The following is a 17,192-nucleotide window of genomic DNA, read 5'->3' as shown; positions in this document are numbered from 1 at the left end:
AATTCTCTATGGGTAATTATAAGTGTTACATAAGGTGAAGAATGTGCTGGTAGGAGTAAATCATAGGGTTAGAATTCTCGAAGTAATGAAACTAGTAATCAAGATAAGACTAAGAAATAAAAAGAAAGTTAAAGTTGATGATGGGATAGACATCTTTGAAGGAAAAGGTGTAAGGATGAGATAGGACTAAAATTAAGGAATAAGTACAACAGGTTGAAAAGATACCAACAATACCAAAAATAGGAAAAGGGAAGTGGATAAGATCCAAAGGACAGAAGAGAGCTCGATAGAGTCGCTTATAATGATGAGGATAAGGAGTGTCTAACCACCGCCTGTGTTAACACTACCTATGAGGTGAAGGATACACCGTGTCGTGACGCCTTGAGTTGGCCTAGGGTGTGTTTTGATGCGGAATGGAAAAGTAGTGGCTTATGCTTCAAGGCACCAAGAGGCATGAGCGTAACTATCACACCCATGATTTGGAAATGGCGGTGTAGTCTTTGCACTAAAAACTGGAGACACTACTGTATGGTGAAGTGTGCGAGATATACACCGACTATAAGAGTTTGAAGTACATCTTCCAACAGAGGGATTTAAACTTGAGACAGAGGAGATGGATGGAGATTCTGGAAGACTATGATTTCACCATCCAGTACCACCCTGGTAAGGCCAATGTAGTAGCAGATACTTTAGCGAGAAAATCTTCCGCGCTTTGGCGCACATTTCACAGAGAGAAGAGACCGTTGATTCAGAAAGTACATGAGTTGATGGATCAAGGTTTAATCCTAGATCTTTCAGATGAGGGGGTCTTGTTGGCTCATTTTTCAGTGAGGCCAGACTTACGAGATAGAGTTAGAGTTTCCCAACACAGAGACCAACAATTAATGAAGATTATAGAAAGAGTACAGCAGGGTGAAGGTGGTGAGTTTGGATTTGCCAATGATGGCACCCTAGTGCAAGGTTCTAGGATATGTGTGCCCAATGTGGACAACCTCAGGAATGAAATCATGCGAGAGGCACACTATACACTGTACAGTGTCCACCCAGGTTCCACCAAGATGTACCATGATGTGAGAGATAGCTATTGGTGGAATGGCATGAAGAGAGGCATAGCAGACTTTGTGTCCAAGTGCTTGACTTGTCAGAAGGTGAAGTTTGAACACCAGAGACCGTCAGGGAAGTTGCAAGAGCTCCCTATCCCAGAATGGAAGTGGGAAATGATTTTTATGGATTTTGTGACTGGGTTGCCTCGTACCACGCGAGGATATGATTCGATATGGGTAATTGTAGACCGCCTAACCAAATCAGCTCACTTCTTGCCTGTGAAGACTACATATTCTGTGACACAGTACGCTCGGCTCTATATTCGAGAAATAGTCAGATTGCATGGAGTTTCGGCTTCCATAATATCTGACAGAGGGCCCCAGTTCACTTCTCAGTTTTGGAGAAAGTTGCAGGAGGCACTTGGCACACAGTTGAACTTCAGTACGGCTTTCCACCTCGCATGACGGGACGGTCAAAGGACAATCCAAACACTGGAAGACATGCTTCGCATGAGTGTTTTGGATTTTGGAGGTCAATGGGATGAGCAGCTAGCTTTGGTGGAGTTTGCCTACAACAACAGTTATCACTCTAGTATAGGGATGCCACCCTATGAGGCACTATATGGAAGAAAGTATAGGTCTCCTCTGTGTTGGACGGAAATGGGGGAAGCGAAGGTGCATGATGTAGACCTAGTGCAGTACACTTCAGAGATAGTTCATTTAATCAGGGAACGACTGAAAACAGCTTTCAGTAGGCAGAAGAGTTATGCAGACCCCAGACGGAGGGATGTGGAGTTTGCAGTGGGCGACTATGTATTCCTGAAGATTTCTCCAATGAAGGGAGTCATGAGATTTGGAAAGAAGGGCAAGTTGGCACCTCGGTATATTGGACCTTTTGAGGTTACTGATAGAGTTGGAGCAGTTGCCTACCGGTTGGAGCTACCACCCAACCTTTCTCACGTTCATCCCGTGTTTCACATCTCTATGCTCAGGAAATACATTCCCGATCCTTCTCATGTACTACTGATCGGATGTAATAGAACTAAAGAAGAACTTGACATTTGAGGAGCAACTCAGAGCCATAGTGGACTACCAAGTGAGGCAGCTAAGATCAAAACAGATCCCTATGGTTAAGGTTTTGTGGAGGAGCCAGTCAGTGGAAGAGTGCACCTGGGAGTCAGAACGGGACATGCGTAGCAAGTACCCTTATCTGTTCAATGTGTAATCATGTACTTTATTCTGCCTTGTGTAAAATTCGAGGACAAATTTTCTGTAAGGGGGGAAGAATGTAACACCCCTGATTTTTTATATATTATTATTGGGCTTCGTGTAGGTATCCTCAATTCGCGGAAATTCGACAGTTGTCCGGATCTGTGAATTTCCGGCGAACAGGACCACCTAGGAAAAGTCTCCGAATTGGATCGAGGTTTTGGCTACCCCACCATTGTCAGGCATCCCGAGCGCGTTCCCGAAGTCGAAATCGGCAAAGATAAACCCGAACCTTGCTTTTTCGTAATTTTCTAGTGCTTAAATAGGATTAAAAATCCATAAAATATTCGTGGTAGCTTAGAAAATTACGATTCTTTTTGCAATAGCTTAGTAATATTTCTAAGGACCGCGGGGCAGAGTTTTATAATTTTTAGAGCTTATTTGAGCAGTTTTTGCAAAAATGATCAATTATAAGGACTAAATTGAAATTTTACATATTGTGATGAATGATTGATTTGATGGGCCCAGGAGGGGCTGTGTGATGTGATTGAGTTGTGGATATATGGATTGTGGATATAGAAGTGTGTTTTGAGCCCTTTTGCAGGTTGGGTAGGTCTTAAGTATAGGGGAGACTCTGCCGGATTTTCGGCACGACTTAGGACGTATTGGGTCTTTTCTTGATTTGTATTGGGTCATTTGTATTAAATAATTGTAATATAATTGTCAGGTGAGTCGGGACAGCCTTCTTCCTCCGCCCAGCCGCCACAGTGATTGCCGTCAAGTCTGTGAGTAAAATATTAATTTTAATTGTAATTTCACTATTATTATATGTTCAAGCATGCCCATGCATCACTTATATGCATATATTTATGTAGTTAAACTCTAGGCACGATTTATGTTGCATTAATAACTGTTAAAGTGCCATGGATGTTGTTGTGGTAATTTGGAGCAGTGTGCGTGCGTTGGCGTGCGTGTGATGTGGTATGGACTATGGATAGGACGGGTAGTCACGGCTTGAGTTCTTCGCTGGGACCCGATCCTTCGAGGGGTAGTCACGGCTTGAGTTCTTCGCTGGGACCCTCGATTTGGTTTATTAAGCGAAAGTCCGGCTTGAGTTCTTCGCTGGCACCAGGTTGGATTTAAGAGAGCTGTATAGGGGATCAGCTCCCATATGTTATGATTGATGCTACAGGGTGCGTGAGTGCTCCAAATTACCTTTTTGATGTTATGATGTGAAAATGTTGTTGATGTTGCATTTCACTCTACAGGGTGCATTAGTTTTAGATAGTTATAGAGATTATGGTTAAAATTGATATTTTACTCTCTGAGTCGAACGCTCACTCCTGTTCAATATTTTTTCGTGCTACGGAGGATTTTATTTTGGTTAACCTGCTTTTCTCCTTCGCAGGTTGATTATCGATATTTGTATAATTTTATTTACTCCTAGAATTTCCGCATGTGTTAGAAGTATTTATTTGATTATGGTCTGTAATATTATTATCATGTTGGACCTGTAAACGTATAATGATATGCATGTTTGATGGATTGGATGAGGGAGCTGAGCTCCCATTTATTTTTATGAGGATATGAGTATGTGGAGGGTGAGCTGAGCTCCCCAATTGAGTATTTATTATGTTTACAGGTCGGGTGAGTCGAAAACTCCACGTTGGAAAGTCCATTTTATGGCCGGACTTTGTCCGTTTGTTTTCTTGATATTGGGCCTAAATGGGCCTTAGAGTTGGGTAAATGAATAGTTAAGGCTTACTACGGGCCTCGGGGGCTTTAGGCTGGCCCAGGTCCTAGTGCCGGTCCGGCCCATAGGTTGGGTCGTGACATACAATTTTTCGCATGTGTTAGAAGTATTTATTTGATTTGGGTTTGTAATAATATTATCATGTTGGACTTGTAAACGCTTAATTTTATGCATGTTTGATGGGTTGGATGAGGGAGCTGAGCTCCCATTTATTTTATGATATTTGAGTATGTGGAGGGTGAGCTGAGCTCCCCAATTGAGTATTTATTGTGTTTACAGGTCCGGTGAGTCAAAAACTCCCCATTGAAGGTCCATTTTATGGCCAGATTCTGTCCGGTTGAATTCTTGAAATTGGGCCCAAATGGGCCTTAGAGTTGGGTTAAGGAATAGTTAGGCTTACTACGGGCCTCGGGGGCTTTAGGCTGGCCCAGATCCTAGTGCCGGTCTAGTACATAGGTTGGGTCGTGACAAAAAAAAAAAAAAAATGAAGGGGAGGATCATAGTAGTTTAAATATAAAAAACAATTATAAGATTAAACAGTTAATGAAATTAAATTATAGAAATTAATTAATAAATTTTTTTAAAAATATAAAAATTAACTCATTATTTTTATTAAAATTAAGCAATTAAATAATAATTTTACAAGTATTTATTGGTAAAAAAATTAACGAATAGATTAATAATTTAATAAAAATATAATATAAAAATTAAATAATATATTTTTTAAAATATAAAAATTAAATAATACTTTCTCTATTTATAAATAATAATTATATTTATAATTTTTATAATAATTAAAAAAATAATTAAATATCCTTATTTTTATAAAAAATTAATAATTTTTTAATTATTTTTTTAATTTAATAATATTAATTTTAAAAATTATATAAATATTTATTATATTTTATATAAAAAATAAAATTAAAAAAATAATTCTATTTAATCTTTTAAATAAAATTAAGAATTAAATATAATTATTATTTATGAATAGATATAATAATTAAAAAAAAAAAGATCTTATCCTAATCAAATATGCCAGGAGACAGCCAGTTGCCAACTAGTTTAAGAGTACTCTGTCAAAAGAAAACGAAAGCTTGAGGAGAAATTTTCTCTCTCTAAAATTAGCGAGAGAACTCTGACTGTTTAACAAACTTAGAGCAGTGAATTGACAGAAACGCAAGTGGCGAGCAGATTTTTTTTTTGGGTCAGTAAATGATTGAAATTTTCACGTGGTTTTGTTCCTCCTGACATCTAAAATCACACGTCACTCTGATCCTTTCATTTATTTAAAAAAATAATAATAATAAATCCTTTATTATTTTAAATTATATTTCTTAAATAAAAATGGAAATTATGCTGAACAGAGCAAAACATGCCATTGCCAGCAGTTGATGGAGCTGACACAAACAGTGGAGTTGGAGTACGAACCGAACCATGTATTGTACGTACTGACAAAGAAGTGACAAAAACTATAAATTACAGTACCTCTTCCAGGCACACACACACACACAGTCCCGCTAGCTGTATGTCTCCTTAATTTGGTTCCATTTCAACTAGCCTGGTTCCTAGTTGTGTTCTTTCGTTTCCAGTTGTCTTCTCCTCTGCATTAATCATTCATAAAACGACACCCTCTAAATTATTTGTCCCCATCATGTTTTTTTTTTTTTTTTTACTAACGATAATTATATATATTTTATATATTAATTAATTTAATCTCATAAAAAAATTTATTACTGAGCTCAAAATAAATCTCAAAATATTAAAATGTATGTAATACGCAAACGATTTGATCAATCCAGGATTAAACATCTTTAATATCAAAATATTAATAATTAATAACAAAAAATTTTGTTTCTATTATTAAAATTATTGTTTTATTTTAATTTTTAGTTGAATTTATTATTATTATTATTATTATTATTTTAGAAGTAAAATATAGAAAATAAATTATAAAATATCATATTTCCGAATCTTATATTTTTGCATAAAACTGAATTGAAGCTAATTCGAATTTAATTTAAATATCCTTCCTAGCCATCAATTCAAGGGCCAATTTGTGCTTCATTCAGACGCCTGTCAATGTTACAATTCTCACTCGTATTCTTCCATTCTTTTCTATTTTTTCTGATTTCAGGGTTCAAAACTCAGTTTCCTTCTGCAAACTCAGCAAGAAAGATACATACTGGAAAAATCCAGGGAGCTAGGCAGTTACCCATTAACATGTCTATGCTTAATTCATATCAGGAACTACACCTATTAGATTGCCAGGGTTTTGTAGAGAAAGATTGTTACGATTTTAATTATTAATTTAGAGGAAAATTTATAAATATTATGTATTTAAAAAATATATCATCTCGTACTAATAAAATTTTAATTATTATAATTTGATTCAAAAAATTTATCATATCACTCAAATAATATATTTTATAAGCAGAATTACAATTTATTATTTTGTGATATGGAGCATATGTTAAGTAGAGTCCTGAGATTAAGTTGTAATAAAAAGGTGCATGAGCTCATCTGCAAAGAGAAAAAAAAATAAGATAAATTATAATTTAATTTTTAATATTTAGTAAAATTTATTATTAATTTTTATATTTTTAAAATATATATATTTAGTTATTGATATTTAAATAAATTTATATGTATAGTTATTTCATCTAATTTTTTATATAATTGGTCATTAATTATTTGAAAAAATATCAAAATAATATTTTAAATTTATAATATACATTTTATTATAAAATAATCCCATATTTTATAATAGTTATTATTTTAATTATAATATTATTAATTTATTTTATCAATATTCTAGATGTATTTTATATTTGAATTAAAGAAATTAATTAGAAAATTTATTATTATATTGTATTATTTTGTAATAAAAAAATTTTAAAATTTTTTATATCTATATACATTTAAATAAAGATAAATATATAATTTTACTAAAATATTAACATCAAATAAATATATTTTAAAAATATAAAGCCTAACATGTAAATTTCACTAAATTTTAAAAATTAAATTATAATTTATCTTAAATAATTTCTCATCTTTACTACCGATGCTAAAACTTAAAATATTTTTCTTCAAAAAATTAACATCGAGACCCTTCAAAAAAAAAACAAACAAAATCACATCCCCCATTTTTATAAGATAAATGCCAAATTTTAAACTAGAACCAACCATAAAATAATGTCTTTAGCAATACAAATCAATACAAGTACTACATAATTTATCAATAGATTTCAAAATTTTAAGAGAAAACAAAATTTAAGAAATAAATTACACTATTTATTTTAATAAATATATAAACTTTACAGTTAAATTATATAAAATTTATAACACTTGAAATACCAAGGATGAATCTCATGCATGTATTAGGCGCAGCAATACTGAAGAATTAAGTTCCTGGCATGTAGCTTGGTAACACAATCAAGATTCAAGAAACTGAAGTGGTAGTTAATTATACATATCTCAAAGAAAACATATGATCACATACACAAAATTACAGACCTTAACTACACCTACACTTAACTAATATAAAAAAACTAACTTGAAAAAGGGAAATTAGGGCATAACCCTGTAGACTTTAGTAGCTTAATAATACAAGCTAGTCATATAGTTCTCCCACAAACACCCTAAGTGGAAACTCCTGTCCTTTGCAAAGCCACAGCTTGCAGAGGCTTCTTCATTTCACAAGACAGCCTTAGGACCTCACTGAGATCCACTGGGTTTGCCAAATCCTGAACCCACTGGAACTGGTGCACCAGCTTAGCCACCCAAAGGATCACTGTCACTAGCCCTAGATTCTTCCCAGGGCAAATCCTACGCCCTGCCCCAAAGGGTGCAAGCCTCAGATCACCATCCTTCACGTCCACATCACCATTTAAGAATCTCTCTGGCTTGAATACCAGTGGATCCACCCAGACGCCAGGGTCATGGGTTATTGCCCACATGTTGACCATTGCAGTTGTATTGCAGGGTATTATCATTCCATTGTTGAGTTGGACGTCTGACGTGGACAGCCTGGCCCACGAAAGGAGTGGGCCTGGTGGGTGGACCCTTAGAGTTTCTTTCACCACTGCTTTTAAATAAGGTAAATTTGCCACCTCAGAGTCTGTCAAGTTCCCATCTTTCGCAGCTCCGTCTAGTTCCCTCTGAAGCTTTTCTTGAATCTCCGGGTGCAACACCAACTCGGCCATGATCCACTCGGTTAGTAAAGCTGTTGTATCAGTCCCTCTAAAAATCATTTCCTGCAAAGAACAATACCAACCAACTCAAAATCATTACACAAAAGGGGAAAACAATAATAGACTGTACGTACCCACAACACAGCAACCATGTCATCCTCTTCAAGTTTCTCTTCACCATCCAAAGAGAGCAAAACGTCAACAAAATCACAACTACCACACTTCCTTCTTGACTTATTGAGTCGGTGGTCTTCAATAATGCCTGCAACGAGTTTCCTAACTCGAGGAACAAGTTTCAAGCAACGTTCATGTATACGAAATGGGTCATAGAAGTAATTCAGCCATGGTAAATAATCACACCAGTTAAATGCACTCAAAAGGTCAAAACCTTCATTAACCATGTCTCTAAGCTCCTCAAGCTCCTCTGCATCGCGCGCAGGATCGTATCTCTTGCCAAACACACTGCCCATGATGTTATTTAAAGATGCAAACTGAAGGTGTTTCCTTAAAGAGACGCAACCCTTTTGTTTTTGCTCCATGGCTATGTTGCGTAGCATAGTTTCACATTCTAGTTGACGGAGAGTTTTATGGGCGGCTATGGACCGTGGAGCAAACAGACGTGAGGAAGCAATTTTTCTCAACAGCCTCCAGTAGGTGCCGTTCGGAGCGAAACCGATAGCTCGACTAAACATGAGACTCTTAGCTGACTGTTTGATCGGACGGTCAGCGAAGTGGATAGAAGTTAAAATTTCTCTGGCGGTGTGAGGGTCAGAAGCAACAACAACAGGAGTGGAGCCAAGGCTAAAAGCCATGAGTGAAGTGTTAGCCCGCTTCCACGCCATGGTAGCCAAAGAACGATGAGCCAAGCCACGGCTCAAAGTTAAGAGGCTACCAAGGATGGGTAAACCTCTAGGCCCAGGAATGGGAACAGGGCCTCGTTGGTTTCTTCCATTTTTCCATGCAATACCACCAACAGCAAAAGCCCAAGAAAAAAGAACAAGAAAGACAAACGCCATAAAAAGCGAAAACAAGATAGAGCCATCTAAGATGTTCCTACGCCCAAGAAATGCTGGGAGGGTATACACCCACCAGGTGGTGTCCTTAGCAACCAAACCCATGTCCATACTAAAGAAAGAAGGTTCAAGAAATAAGGCCAACTCTATACAGAAAGAAGGAAAGAAAGAAAAGCCACTAAAAGCAACAACCAAGAAAGAAAAGCGAGCTCAGTTGACACATAAGAAAGAGAGAGACAGAGAGAGAGAGAGAGATTTGAGGCGAAGAGGAGGGTTGTATGGAGTTATATAGATGCAGTTGTGTACTAGTAGATAGGACCCAAGTTATAATTTTCATTTTCTTTAAAAAAGAAATGGGAGGACGGGAGGGATTCACGTGGAGAGACAGAGAGAAAAGAAGCGAAGAATTGCATGCAATGTGAAGAGTATGTGGTGGGGGTGAAGAGCTATTAAAACCTTGAAGAGCGTAGAACGCATATGGGCTCCAGCATTCAATAAGAAGACTCGAGAATTGGAGGCTAAAAACGGCGAGGTAATTCAGAGGGTGCTGCATGCAGACTTGCAGCAACAACGCATTGAGAGCTGTGACGTTTTGAATTTATTGTCACAGTGACAGACAGGGTTAATTATTAAATATATTAAAGTAGTAAAAAAATAATATTTCTTAAGTTTTTGTAAAAAGTGATATTTATATTTTTTCTACGGTAAGACAGCACATACTCTAAAAACACCCTATCATTACTTGGTAGACTGATTAACATCATATTTGATAATATTAAATATTCTTATGGTCATTAATTATTTTAATAATTTTTAATTAATTTATTAATTATTAATTATTTATATAATAAATTAAAATAAAAATATTTAATAAAAATAATTTTAAATTAATTATTAAATATAAAATAATAATATCATTTGATTGATATTAGTTAAAATTTAACTTTTAAAAATTATAAAAAATTATTTTTAATAAATTATTTTTTTAAATTTTAAATATTATTATAAAAATTATGTTATTAAATAGTAAGTATTTTAATTGTAATTAAAATATTAAATATTATTTTAAAAATTATTATAAATAGAGTTTAAAATATATAAAAAATTGATTGTAAAAAAGATTATAAAATATTTTTGATGTGTACAAAAATAATATTTTTTTTATAAAAAAATAAATTTTTCTTATAATATAAAAGATAAATTTTATATAATTATAAAAAATAATATATATATACTAAATGTATTTAATAATCTGTTTAATAATAAATATAAAACTGCATGTTAAAGTTACAATTAATTTTTTTTAAATATATTAATTAAATAATATTAAAAATAATTTAAAATTAAATTTAATTAAATTATAAAAATAATAAAATAATTTATAAACTTTTTTAATAATATTTAAAATCTTTTTTGTTTCTGAAAATAAAATTTGGCCTTTCAATTTCTTAAAACATTAAAAAAGATTTCTTTGAGTTTTGTTTTCTTATAATGGAAAAAATAATTATTAAGGAGATATATATCGAAAAGGATAAATATATATGTATACAAGTTGCGGGCGAATGATGGTGTGTTGACCTGACGACGCACACAACTACACAAGAAACGAATATGAGTACTGATATGTTGGAAAAATTAAAAAATGAAAATCTGCGACTGTGATTCTGTGGTCGCGTTCCCCTGCCAAAAAGAGTGGGCCACCTTCTCTAACACCAAATTACCTCCAAACCCCCCTTCCTTACACCTTCCTCTCCCCCTGACAGGGATAGTGTATCAAGAATGACAAGCAGCTAAATTTTGATGGGCATTCAATTCCATTAGATTTTAATAAGATAAATTTAAATATTATATAATTAGATTAGATTTAAAAAATAATATTTAAAATAAATTTAAATTAAAATTAAATTTTATATGTTAAATATTTATTATTTAAATTTATTTATATAAATATTTAATTAAATATAAAATTATTATATTAAAAATAATAATGAATTAAATTTTTATAAATATTTAATTTAATTAAATTTTAAAAAGATGAATTTAAATATTATATAATTATATTGAGTTTAAAAAATAATACTCATAATAAATTTAAATCGAATTTAAATTTTATATATTGAATATTCATTATTTGAACTCATTTACATAAATATTTAATTAAATATAAAATATATATATTTTATAATAATATTTATAAATTTTTATATATTTTATTTTATATAAAATGAAATTTAAATTATTAATTAAAATAATTTTTATATAAAATATTAATTAAAATATATAAAATTAAATGAGTTTAAATTTTTTTTACGTAATAATAATTGAATTTGAGACGAGTTCGGATAGTTAAAAATAAATTTTAAATAGATTTGAGATAGATTTAAATTTTCATAATATTAATTAGATTTGAGTGAGTGGAGTGATTTTCACATATATTCTATCCATTGTTTTCCGTATTGTAACACCCCCGGTTGCATAGCACAGTAGATTTCATCGGTGGACCTGTGGTCAGGACAATTAAGGATTAGGACCACACTTAAGACAACTTAAGAAGCCATAAACACAAATAATTAGTAATGTTTAATTAGTTGACTATAAATAAGAAAACAGAACATAAGAAGTTAAACGAGCCGAGTCACGATGAGTGACCTCCACGGAATGATCTGAAGTCGCTTTTAAACTCAAATTTCAACCGTAAAAGTGACGCTGCGGTCCTTAGGACCCTTATGAACACAGTGGAAAAAGAAAATCACGAAAAGAATGTTAAGCTACCAAATAATTAGGTCGAGAGAGTAAGAAATATTGGATTATTTGCAAACCGGATGAGGCGAGGCGATTTGGTCAATTGACCTTAGAGTGACTCGACTTAATCACAAATAAAATTGGAGAAAAGAAAATTTTAGAATCGAGAATTAAATTAAAGAACTAATAGAAAAAAAAATAAAAAAAAAAAAGAAAAAAAGAAAGAAGATAGAAAAGTCAAAGTGATGACATCATGTATGATGTCATAAAGGCTTAATTGATTTATTTTATTAATTTGGGGATTTTTTGTCTTCAAAAAGGGGATAAGATTAAAGAAAAGAAAAGAAAAGAAAAATTAAAACACAAATCTTCTTCTTCCAAAACGTCACTCTCTCTCCCTCACCCTCTCCCTCTCCACAAACTCCATTAAAGCTCAATTTTGAGCTTGAAAATCATAAGATTTCACCATAGAAAAATTAGCCACCATAGTTAAAGCTTATCTAGGCAACTTGAGAAGAGGATTGAGTAAGAAAGAAAGAAGGAAAATTTGAAGGAAAGGAGGAAGAAAATTGCTACACAAAGGTTAGTATGCTAAACTATTTATTTATCCATTTAAATGCATATGTGATGGTTGAAAGTGAGCTTAGAACTTAATTAAATGAAACAAACATGTGAGAATGACCATTGCTGAAATTTGGCCTGGTTGGGAGGAGTATGGTTTGCATGAATATGATGCAATTGAATGAGTTTAGAAACTTTACATAGTTAAATGATTAACAATTAAACCATTAGAAGTAGTTAAAGGCATGAAAATGATGAGTTAGGGTTTTCAATGCTAGGGTTTATGAACCAAAATTTAGAGAAATGCATAAATGGCATGTGTGACTTATTGTAAAATGAAATAATGGTCAATTATAACCAAATAGGTTGTGTGGGAATTGTTAGAAAGAAAACCAAATTCGTAGGTCAATTGGTCATCTGTGGCATGACCAAACCCACTTTGAAGGACCAAAACTCAAATTTTACAAGTCCAATTGATATGCCACCAATTGGAGATGAAAATAGACATAAAAGAGCACAATTTTCATTAAGGAACCATGGCCAAAAACTGACCAAAACTTGGTGAAACAATTGACCAAAGTGAAATGAGAGCAGGCTGCCCTACACCAAAACTGACCAAATGAACAGTTCATTTAGTCATAATTCAAGCTAGACAGGTCAAATTGACCTGAAATTTTACCAGCGATTAGATGAGACATAGATATAAAACTTTCATGAAGAACACCACCCCAAATAATGTCATTAACCCATTCAAATTATTGAGCAAAGTTAAGTTACAAAACCTGCAACTCTGCAGATTTTCAATTGAGCAGTAATGTTTGGATGGCTATAACTCTCTCTAGGAAACTCGGATTTAGGCGATTCTTGAACCGATGGAAACCTAAGACATAGTATAACATTTCATATGAAGAAAGTTAGACCAAATTATGAACTTAACTTAATCAAATTACTGACCAAAATTGGATCAAAATTTGCCAGAACCCAAAATACCAGTATGAATAAAGACACGGAATGAAGAAACTTATTTTGGCCATAACTTGAGCTACAAAACTCCGATTGAGGTGATCCAAAAATGAGAATATACTTAAGACAATAAGGAACATTTTCTATGAAGGAAGTTTTATCAAATTCCAACAGTAGACCGACCAATGAAACAGTGCAACTTCGAAGTACCAAAACCGAAAATTGGCAATTTTGCCAAAATGACCTAAGCTTTGAGAAAATGACCAAAACCAACAAGTTTAATGACCAAAATGTGGTATGTGGGTGAAGTTGGAGTTCCCATACCTATTAAGTCTTAGAAAGTCAACTATTTGACTTGAATAGTACAGTGAATAGTAACCCGAAACACAAAATTTAAAGAACGTCGAATTTAGCACGTTAGAGCTAGGTAATTGTGAAGCTAAATTTATTTTGGATCTGTGTTAAGTTCTAGTACTGAAACAATGTAAAATTGTGTGTTTCAGTTGAAAAGAATATCAGGAAGGAACCCGAGGAACCGAGTCGAGGCTAAGGGACGATTCGTTTGAGGTTTGTGCACAACATCACTATGCTTTAAAATTTATTGATAAAGTGAATGAAATATGTATTTTACTTTTGCTTTGAATTGTTGAAAGTTTATTTGTGACATTATGTATGATGTTTTGATTTAAACTGTGAAAGTTATTGTGTATATTTGAAATAGCAATGTTTAGCAAATTGTTAAGATAAGTTTTGAAACCACAGTGTCATGACCATATATTTGAACGCCTCACTAGCATGACTAGTGGGGGTAATCAATTTCGAATTTTGATTCCTTCTCTGGAGAAGTGTTGAGGTGTGCCAGTAGAAGAGGATGAATGGATATCCATATATTTGAGCTAGCTAGCCTTGTGATGTGATTTCTCTTTAGCCTCTGGCTATTGAGATTCTATTTGTTTCGAATGGCATGATCTAACTGTGGGTTTTATGAAATGTGTTTTGATACTTTGAAATGAACCTGGTTTGCATTAAAATCTCATAATTTATATTTTGTGTTTAATGCTCATGTTTAGTCAAATTTTTGAATAAATATGATTTAAGTTTTGCATAAAGATTATTTTAGTATGTTGTGTACCACTGAGTCCTAGTACTCAGCGATAGCTTCTATTGCTGTCGCAGATACAGAGACTAGAGGAGCAGCAGACTGAGCTGCTGAGGATTGAGGATCGTTCTGCTTTGAAGCTATCGGGTATAGTTTATACCCTGATCGTAAATATTATTTTGATGTATGTAATGCACAGAAATGTATGGACATGTGAAGATGGGTTTTGAGCAGCTTGTACAAAATCTGTATAAAATTTGTAATAAATTTTAGTTTGAATTTTCTTAATGTAAATTTTTGTATGATGAATGTATAAAATTGATTGACTATACATTGAGGACTATTGAATTTTGACTTGAGAAATTTATTGAAATGATTGTGAAATTGATTGAGTTTGATTGTGAAACCGAAGTAGTGGTTGAGAAAAACTTTTAGAAGTGCTTTTTATAGGTATTTGAAGAACGGTTTTCTCAAAATACAGAGGAAACTCTGTCAAAATTTTTATAGAATTTGCGGAAAACTAAAATGGACCAAATATATATTAACTAGTTTTAATTTTAACTAAATGTTTTAAATGCCTATTAGACAATGCTCACCACTTAACAAAAGTAAGAAAATTGATTTAAAATCCTTTGTAGAGTACTTAATGAGTTATCGGTAGGTGAAGTTCGGTAATTCATTAGGTATTCTACGGGATCATGTTATGCCTTACAGAGGGGTAAGGTGTGACACGTATATTGTATGGCAATCTATACATAAGCTTTTAGGCGTTATTTGGTAAATAGACTTAGAAACATTAATTTTCTTGGACGTTAACAAGCTCAATTTTTTTTTTTTTTTTTATTGTGATTTTGATTCCGCGTAAACGAAGCAACTTCCTTTGATGGAAGTAATTCACTTATTTTTATATGGTAAGTTACTCTTTAAAAAAAAAATATTACTTAAAAATAGAGATTTTAAACCAAACAAAATTTTATTTAAATAGTAGCATAGTTTGAAAAATTATTTTCTAAAATAATTTTAATTTGAAACTAATAAAGAGAGAAGCCGTTAGAATTAATATTTAAATTATAATAAAATTAATAATTTATTTTTTTTATATTTCTTAAAAAATATATATTCTTTTGATTTAAATACGTAATATTTTCGTTAAGACTCTAAAACTTAAACTTTTAATTTTATAAAAAAAATACTGATTAGAGATCAACTTCACACAATTAATCCAATTATTTAATTCATGATGTGTAAGATTCTTTTCATTAGTTAATAAGTTTACGTAAGAGTCAAATAAAAGATATATTTTACGCAAATATAATTTTTTTTTCTTATTTTTTCTCTGGCACCCCTCTTCTTTTATATATATATATAGGAGACATTTCTGATAAAATTTATCTTTTAAATATAAAATATTGAAGTGAAAATGTTTTTTCATACCTCTAATAAATGTAACTTATTCAAACTTGAAATGATGTCAATATTATTATCGTGAAAATACTTGGATAACACTCTATTTTTCTATCGAATATCTCAGCATTATAGGCTCTATTTGTTTTTTAAAAAATATTTTTTAAAAATATTTTTCATATTTTCTAATATTTGATATACTTAGAAGAATGCATTAATGAAAAATATACTCTTGATTAAAAAAAATTTTTAGTCAATTATAAGAAAAATTACTTAAAAAAAAAAAGAAAAAGTCATTTTATTGACTCTAACAATCTTATTAAGGCATGTAACATTTATATACATATAATATAAACACATACACAATTTATTTTTTTTTTAATATTTATATTTTATTCTTTAATATTTACTCATTTAAGTGTCAGAGCGATAATATTTAGGCTACCAACCGTAGGTTTCTTCTTGATTGCATGTTTTCTAGAAACCTCAACCCAATAATTACAAGCAACATCAAAATATATATAGAGGCAAAAGAAGTAGACGAGTGGGAACAATCGTCGCCAATCAATAACTCTTTCATAATATATAAACAATGAATGTAATTCATTATTTTTAAACTAATTTTATTTATTATATTGACCCCTCAAGGAAAAATAAAAATTTTCTGGCTCATTGCTCTCTCTCTCTCTCTATATATATATATATATATATATGAGCTAATTAAAAAGCAATCCATTTATACAGTAAACATGAAGCATGGCTTTTAAGGTTGAAACTTTGATCTCCTTTCCAGCTTCTCTCTCTCTCTCTCTCTATATATATATATATATAAGACTCTCGCATGTGATGAAAAATAGCTTGGTGTGTATTTTATTTTGGTCATCTTCTTAAAAACACCTTTGCTTTCCCTTTCTGCCATGCCTTAATCCCATAGTTCATTTCATTAGCATGGAATTAAGAGCAGGCAATTTTGGATCAGGAGAATATAACTCAACAGAGAAAGCTTAAACTTTCTTTGCAGTCCAACTACAATATATATATATATATATATATATAGATTGGGTTTAAGATGGAATGCGAGTTCAGGGCCAGTACTAATCCTACAAATTCAAGCCCAAAATCACCAACAGAAAAGAATAAAAAAAAAAGCCGTCAAGCTAGATTGCCCATACATTGGCCTAAGCCCACCAATTGTAACCTTAGCTATTGCAG

At 32.3% G+C, this 17,192-nt stretch overlaps 1 protein-coding gene across 1 annotated transcript; it reads right to left on the bottom strand.

The window, feature by feature from the left end:
- Positions 1–7,446: 7,446 nt before the first annotated feature.
- On the bottom strand, positions 7,447–9,593 carry LOC110652928 (cytochrome P450 78A7). The gene is made up of 2 exons (XM_021808547.2): positions 8,333–9,593; positions 7,447–8,261 (listed from the first exon to the last, which is right to left on the bottom strand). Exons 1-2 carry the CDS (start codon positions 9,320–9,322, stop codon positions 7,647–7,649), a joined length of 1,605 nt encoding a protein of 534 aa, XP_021664239.2. The 5' UTR covers positions 9,323–9,593; the 3' UTR covers positions 7,447–7,646.
- Between the last annotated feature and the right edge of the window lie 7,599 nt (positions 9,594–17,192).

Source organism: Hevea brasiliensis, chromosome 7 (assembly GCF_030052815.1).
Source record: "Hevea brasiliensis isolate MT/VB/25A 57/8 chromosome 7, ASM3005281v1, whole genome shotgun sequence".
Taxonomy (NCBI): Eukaryota; Viridiplantae; Streptophyta; class Magnoliopsida; order Malpighiales; family Euphorbiaceae; genus Hevea; species Hevea brasiliensis.
This window is presented reverse-complemented; position numbering and strand designations above follow the sequence as displayed.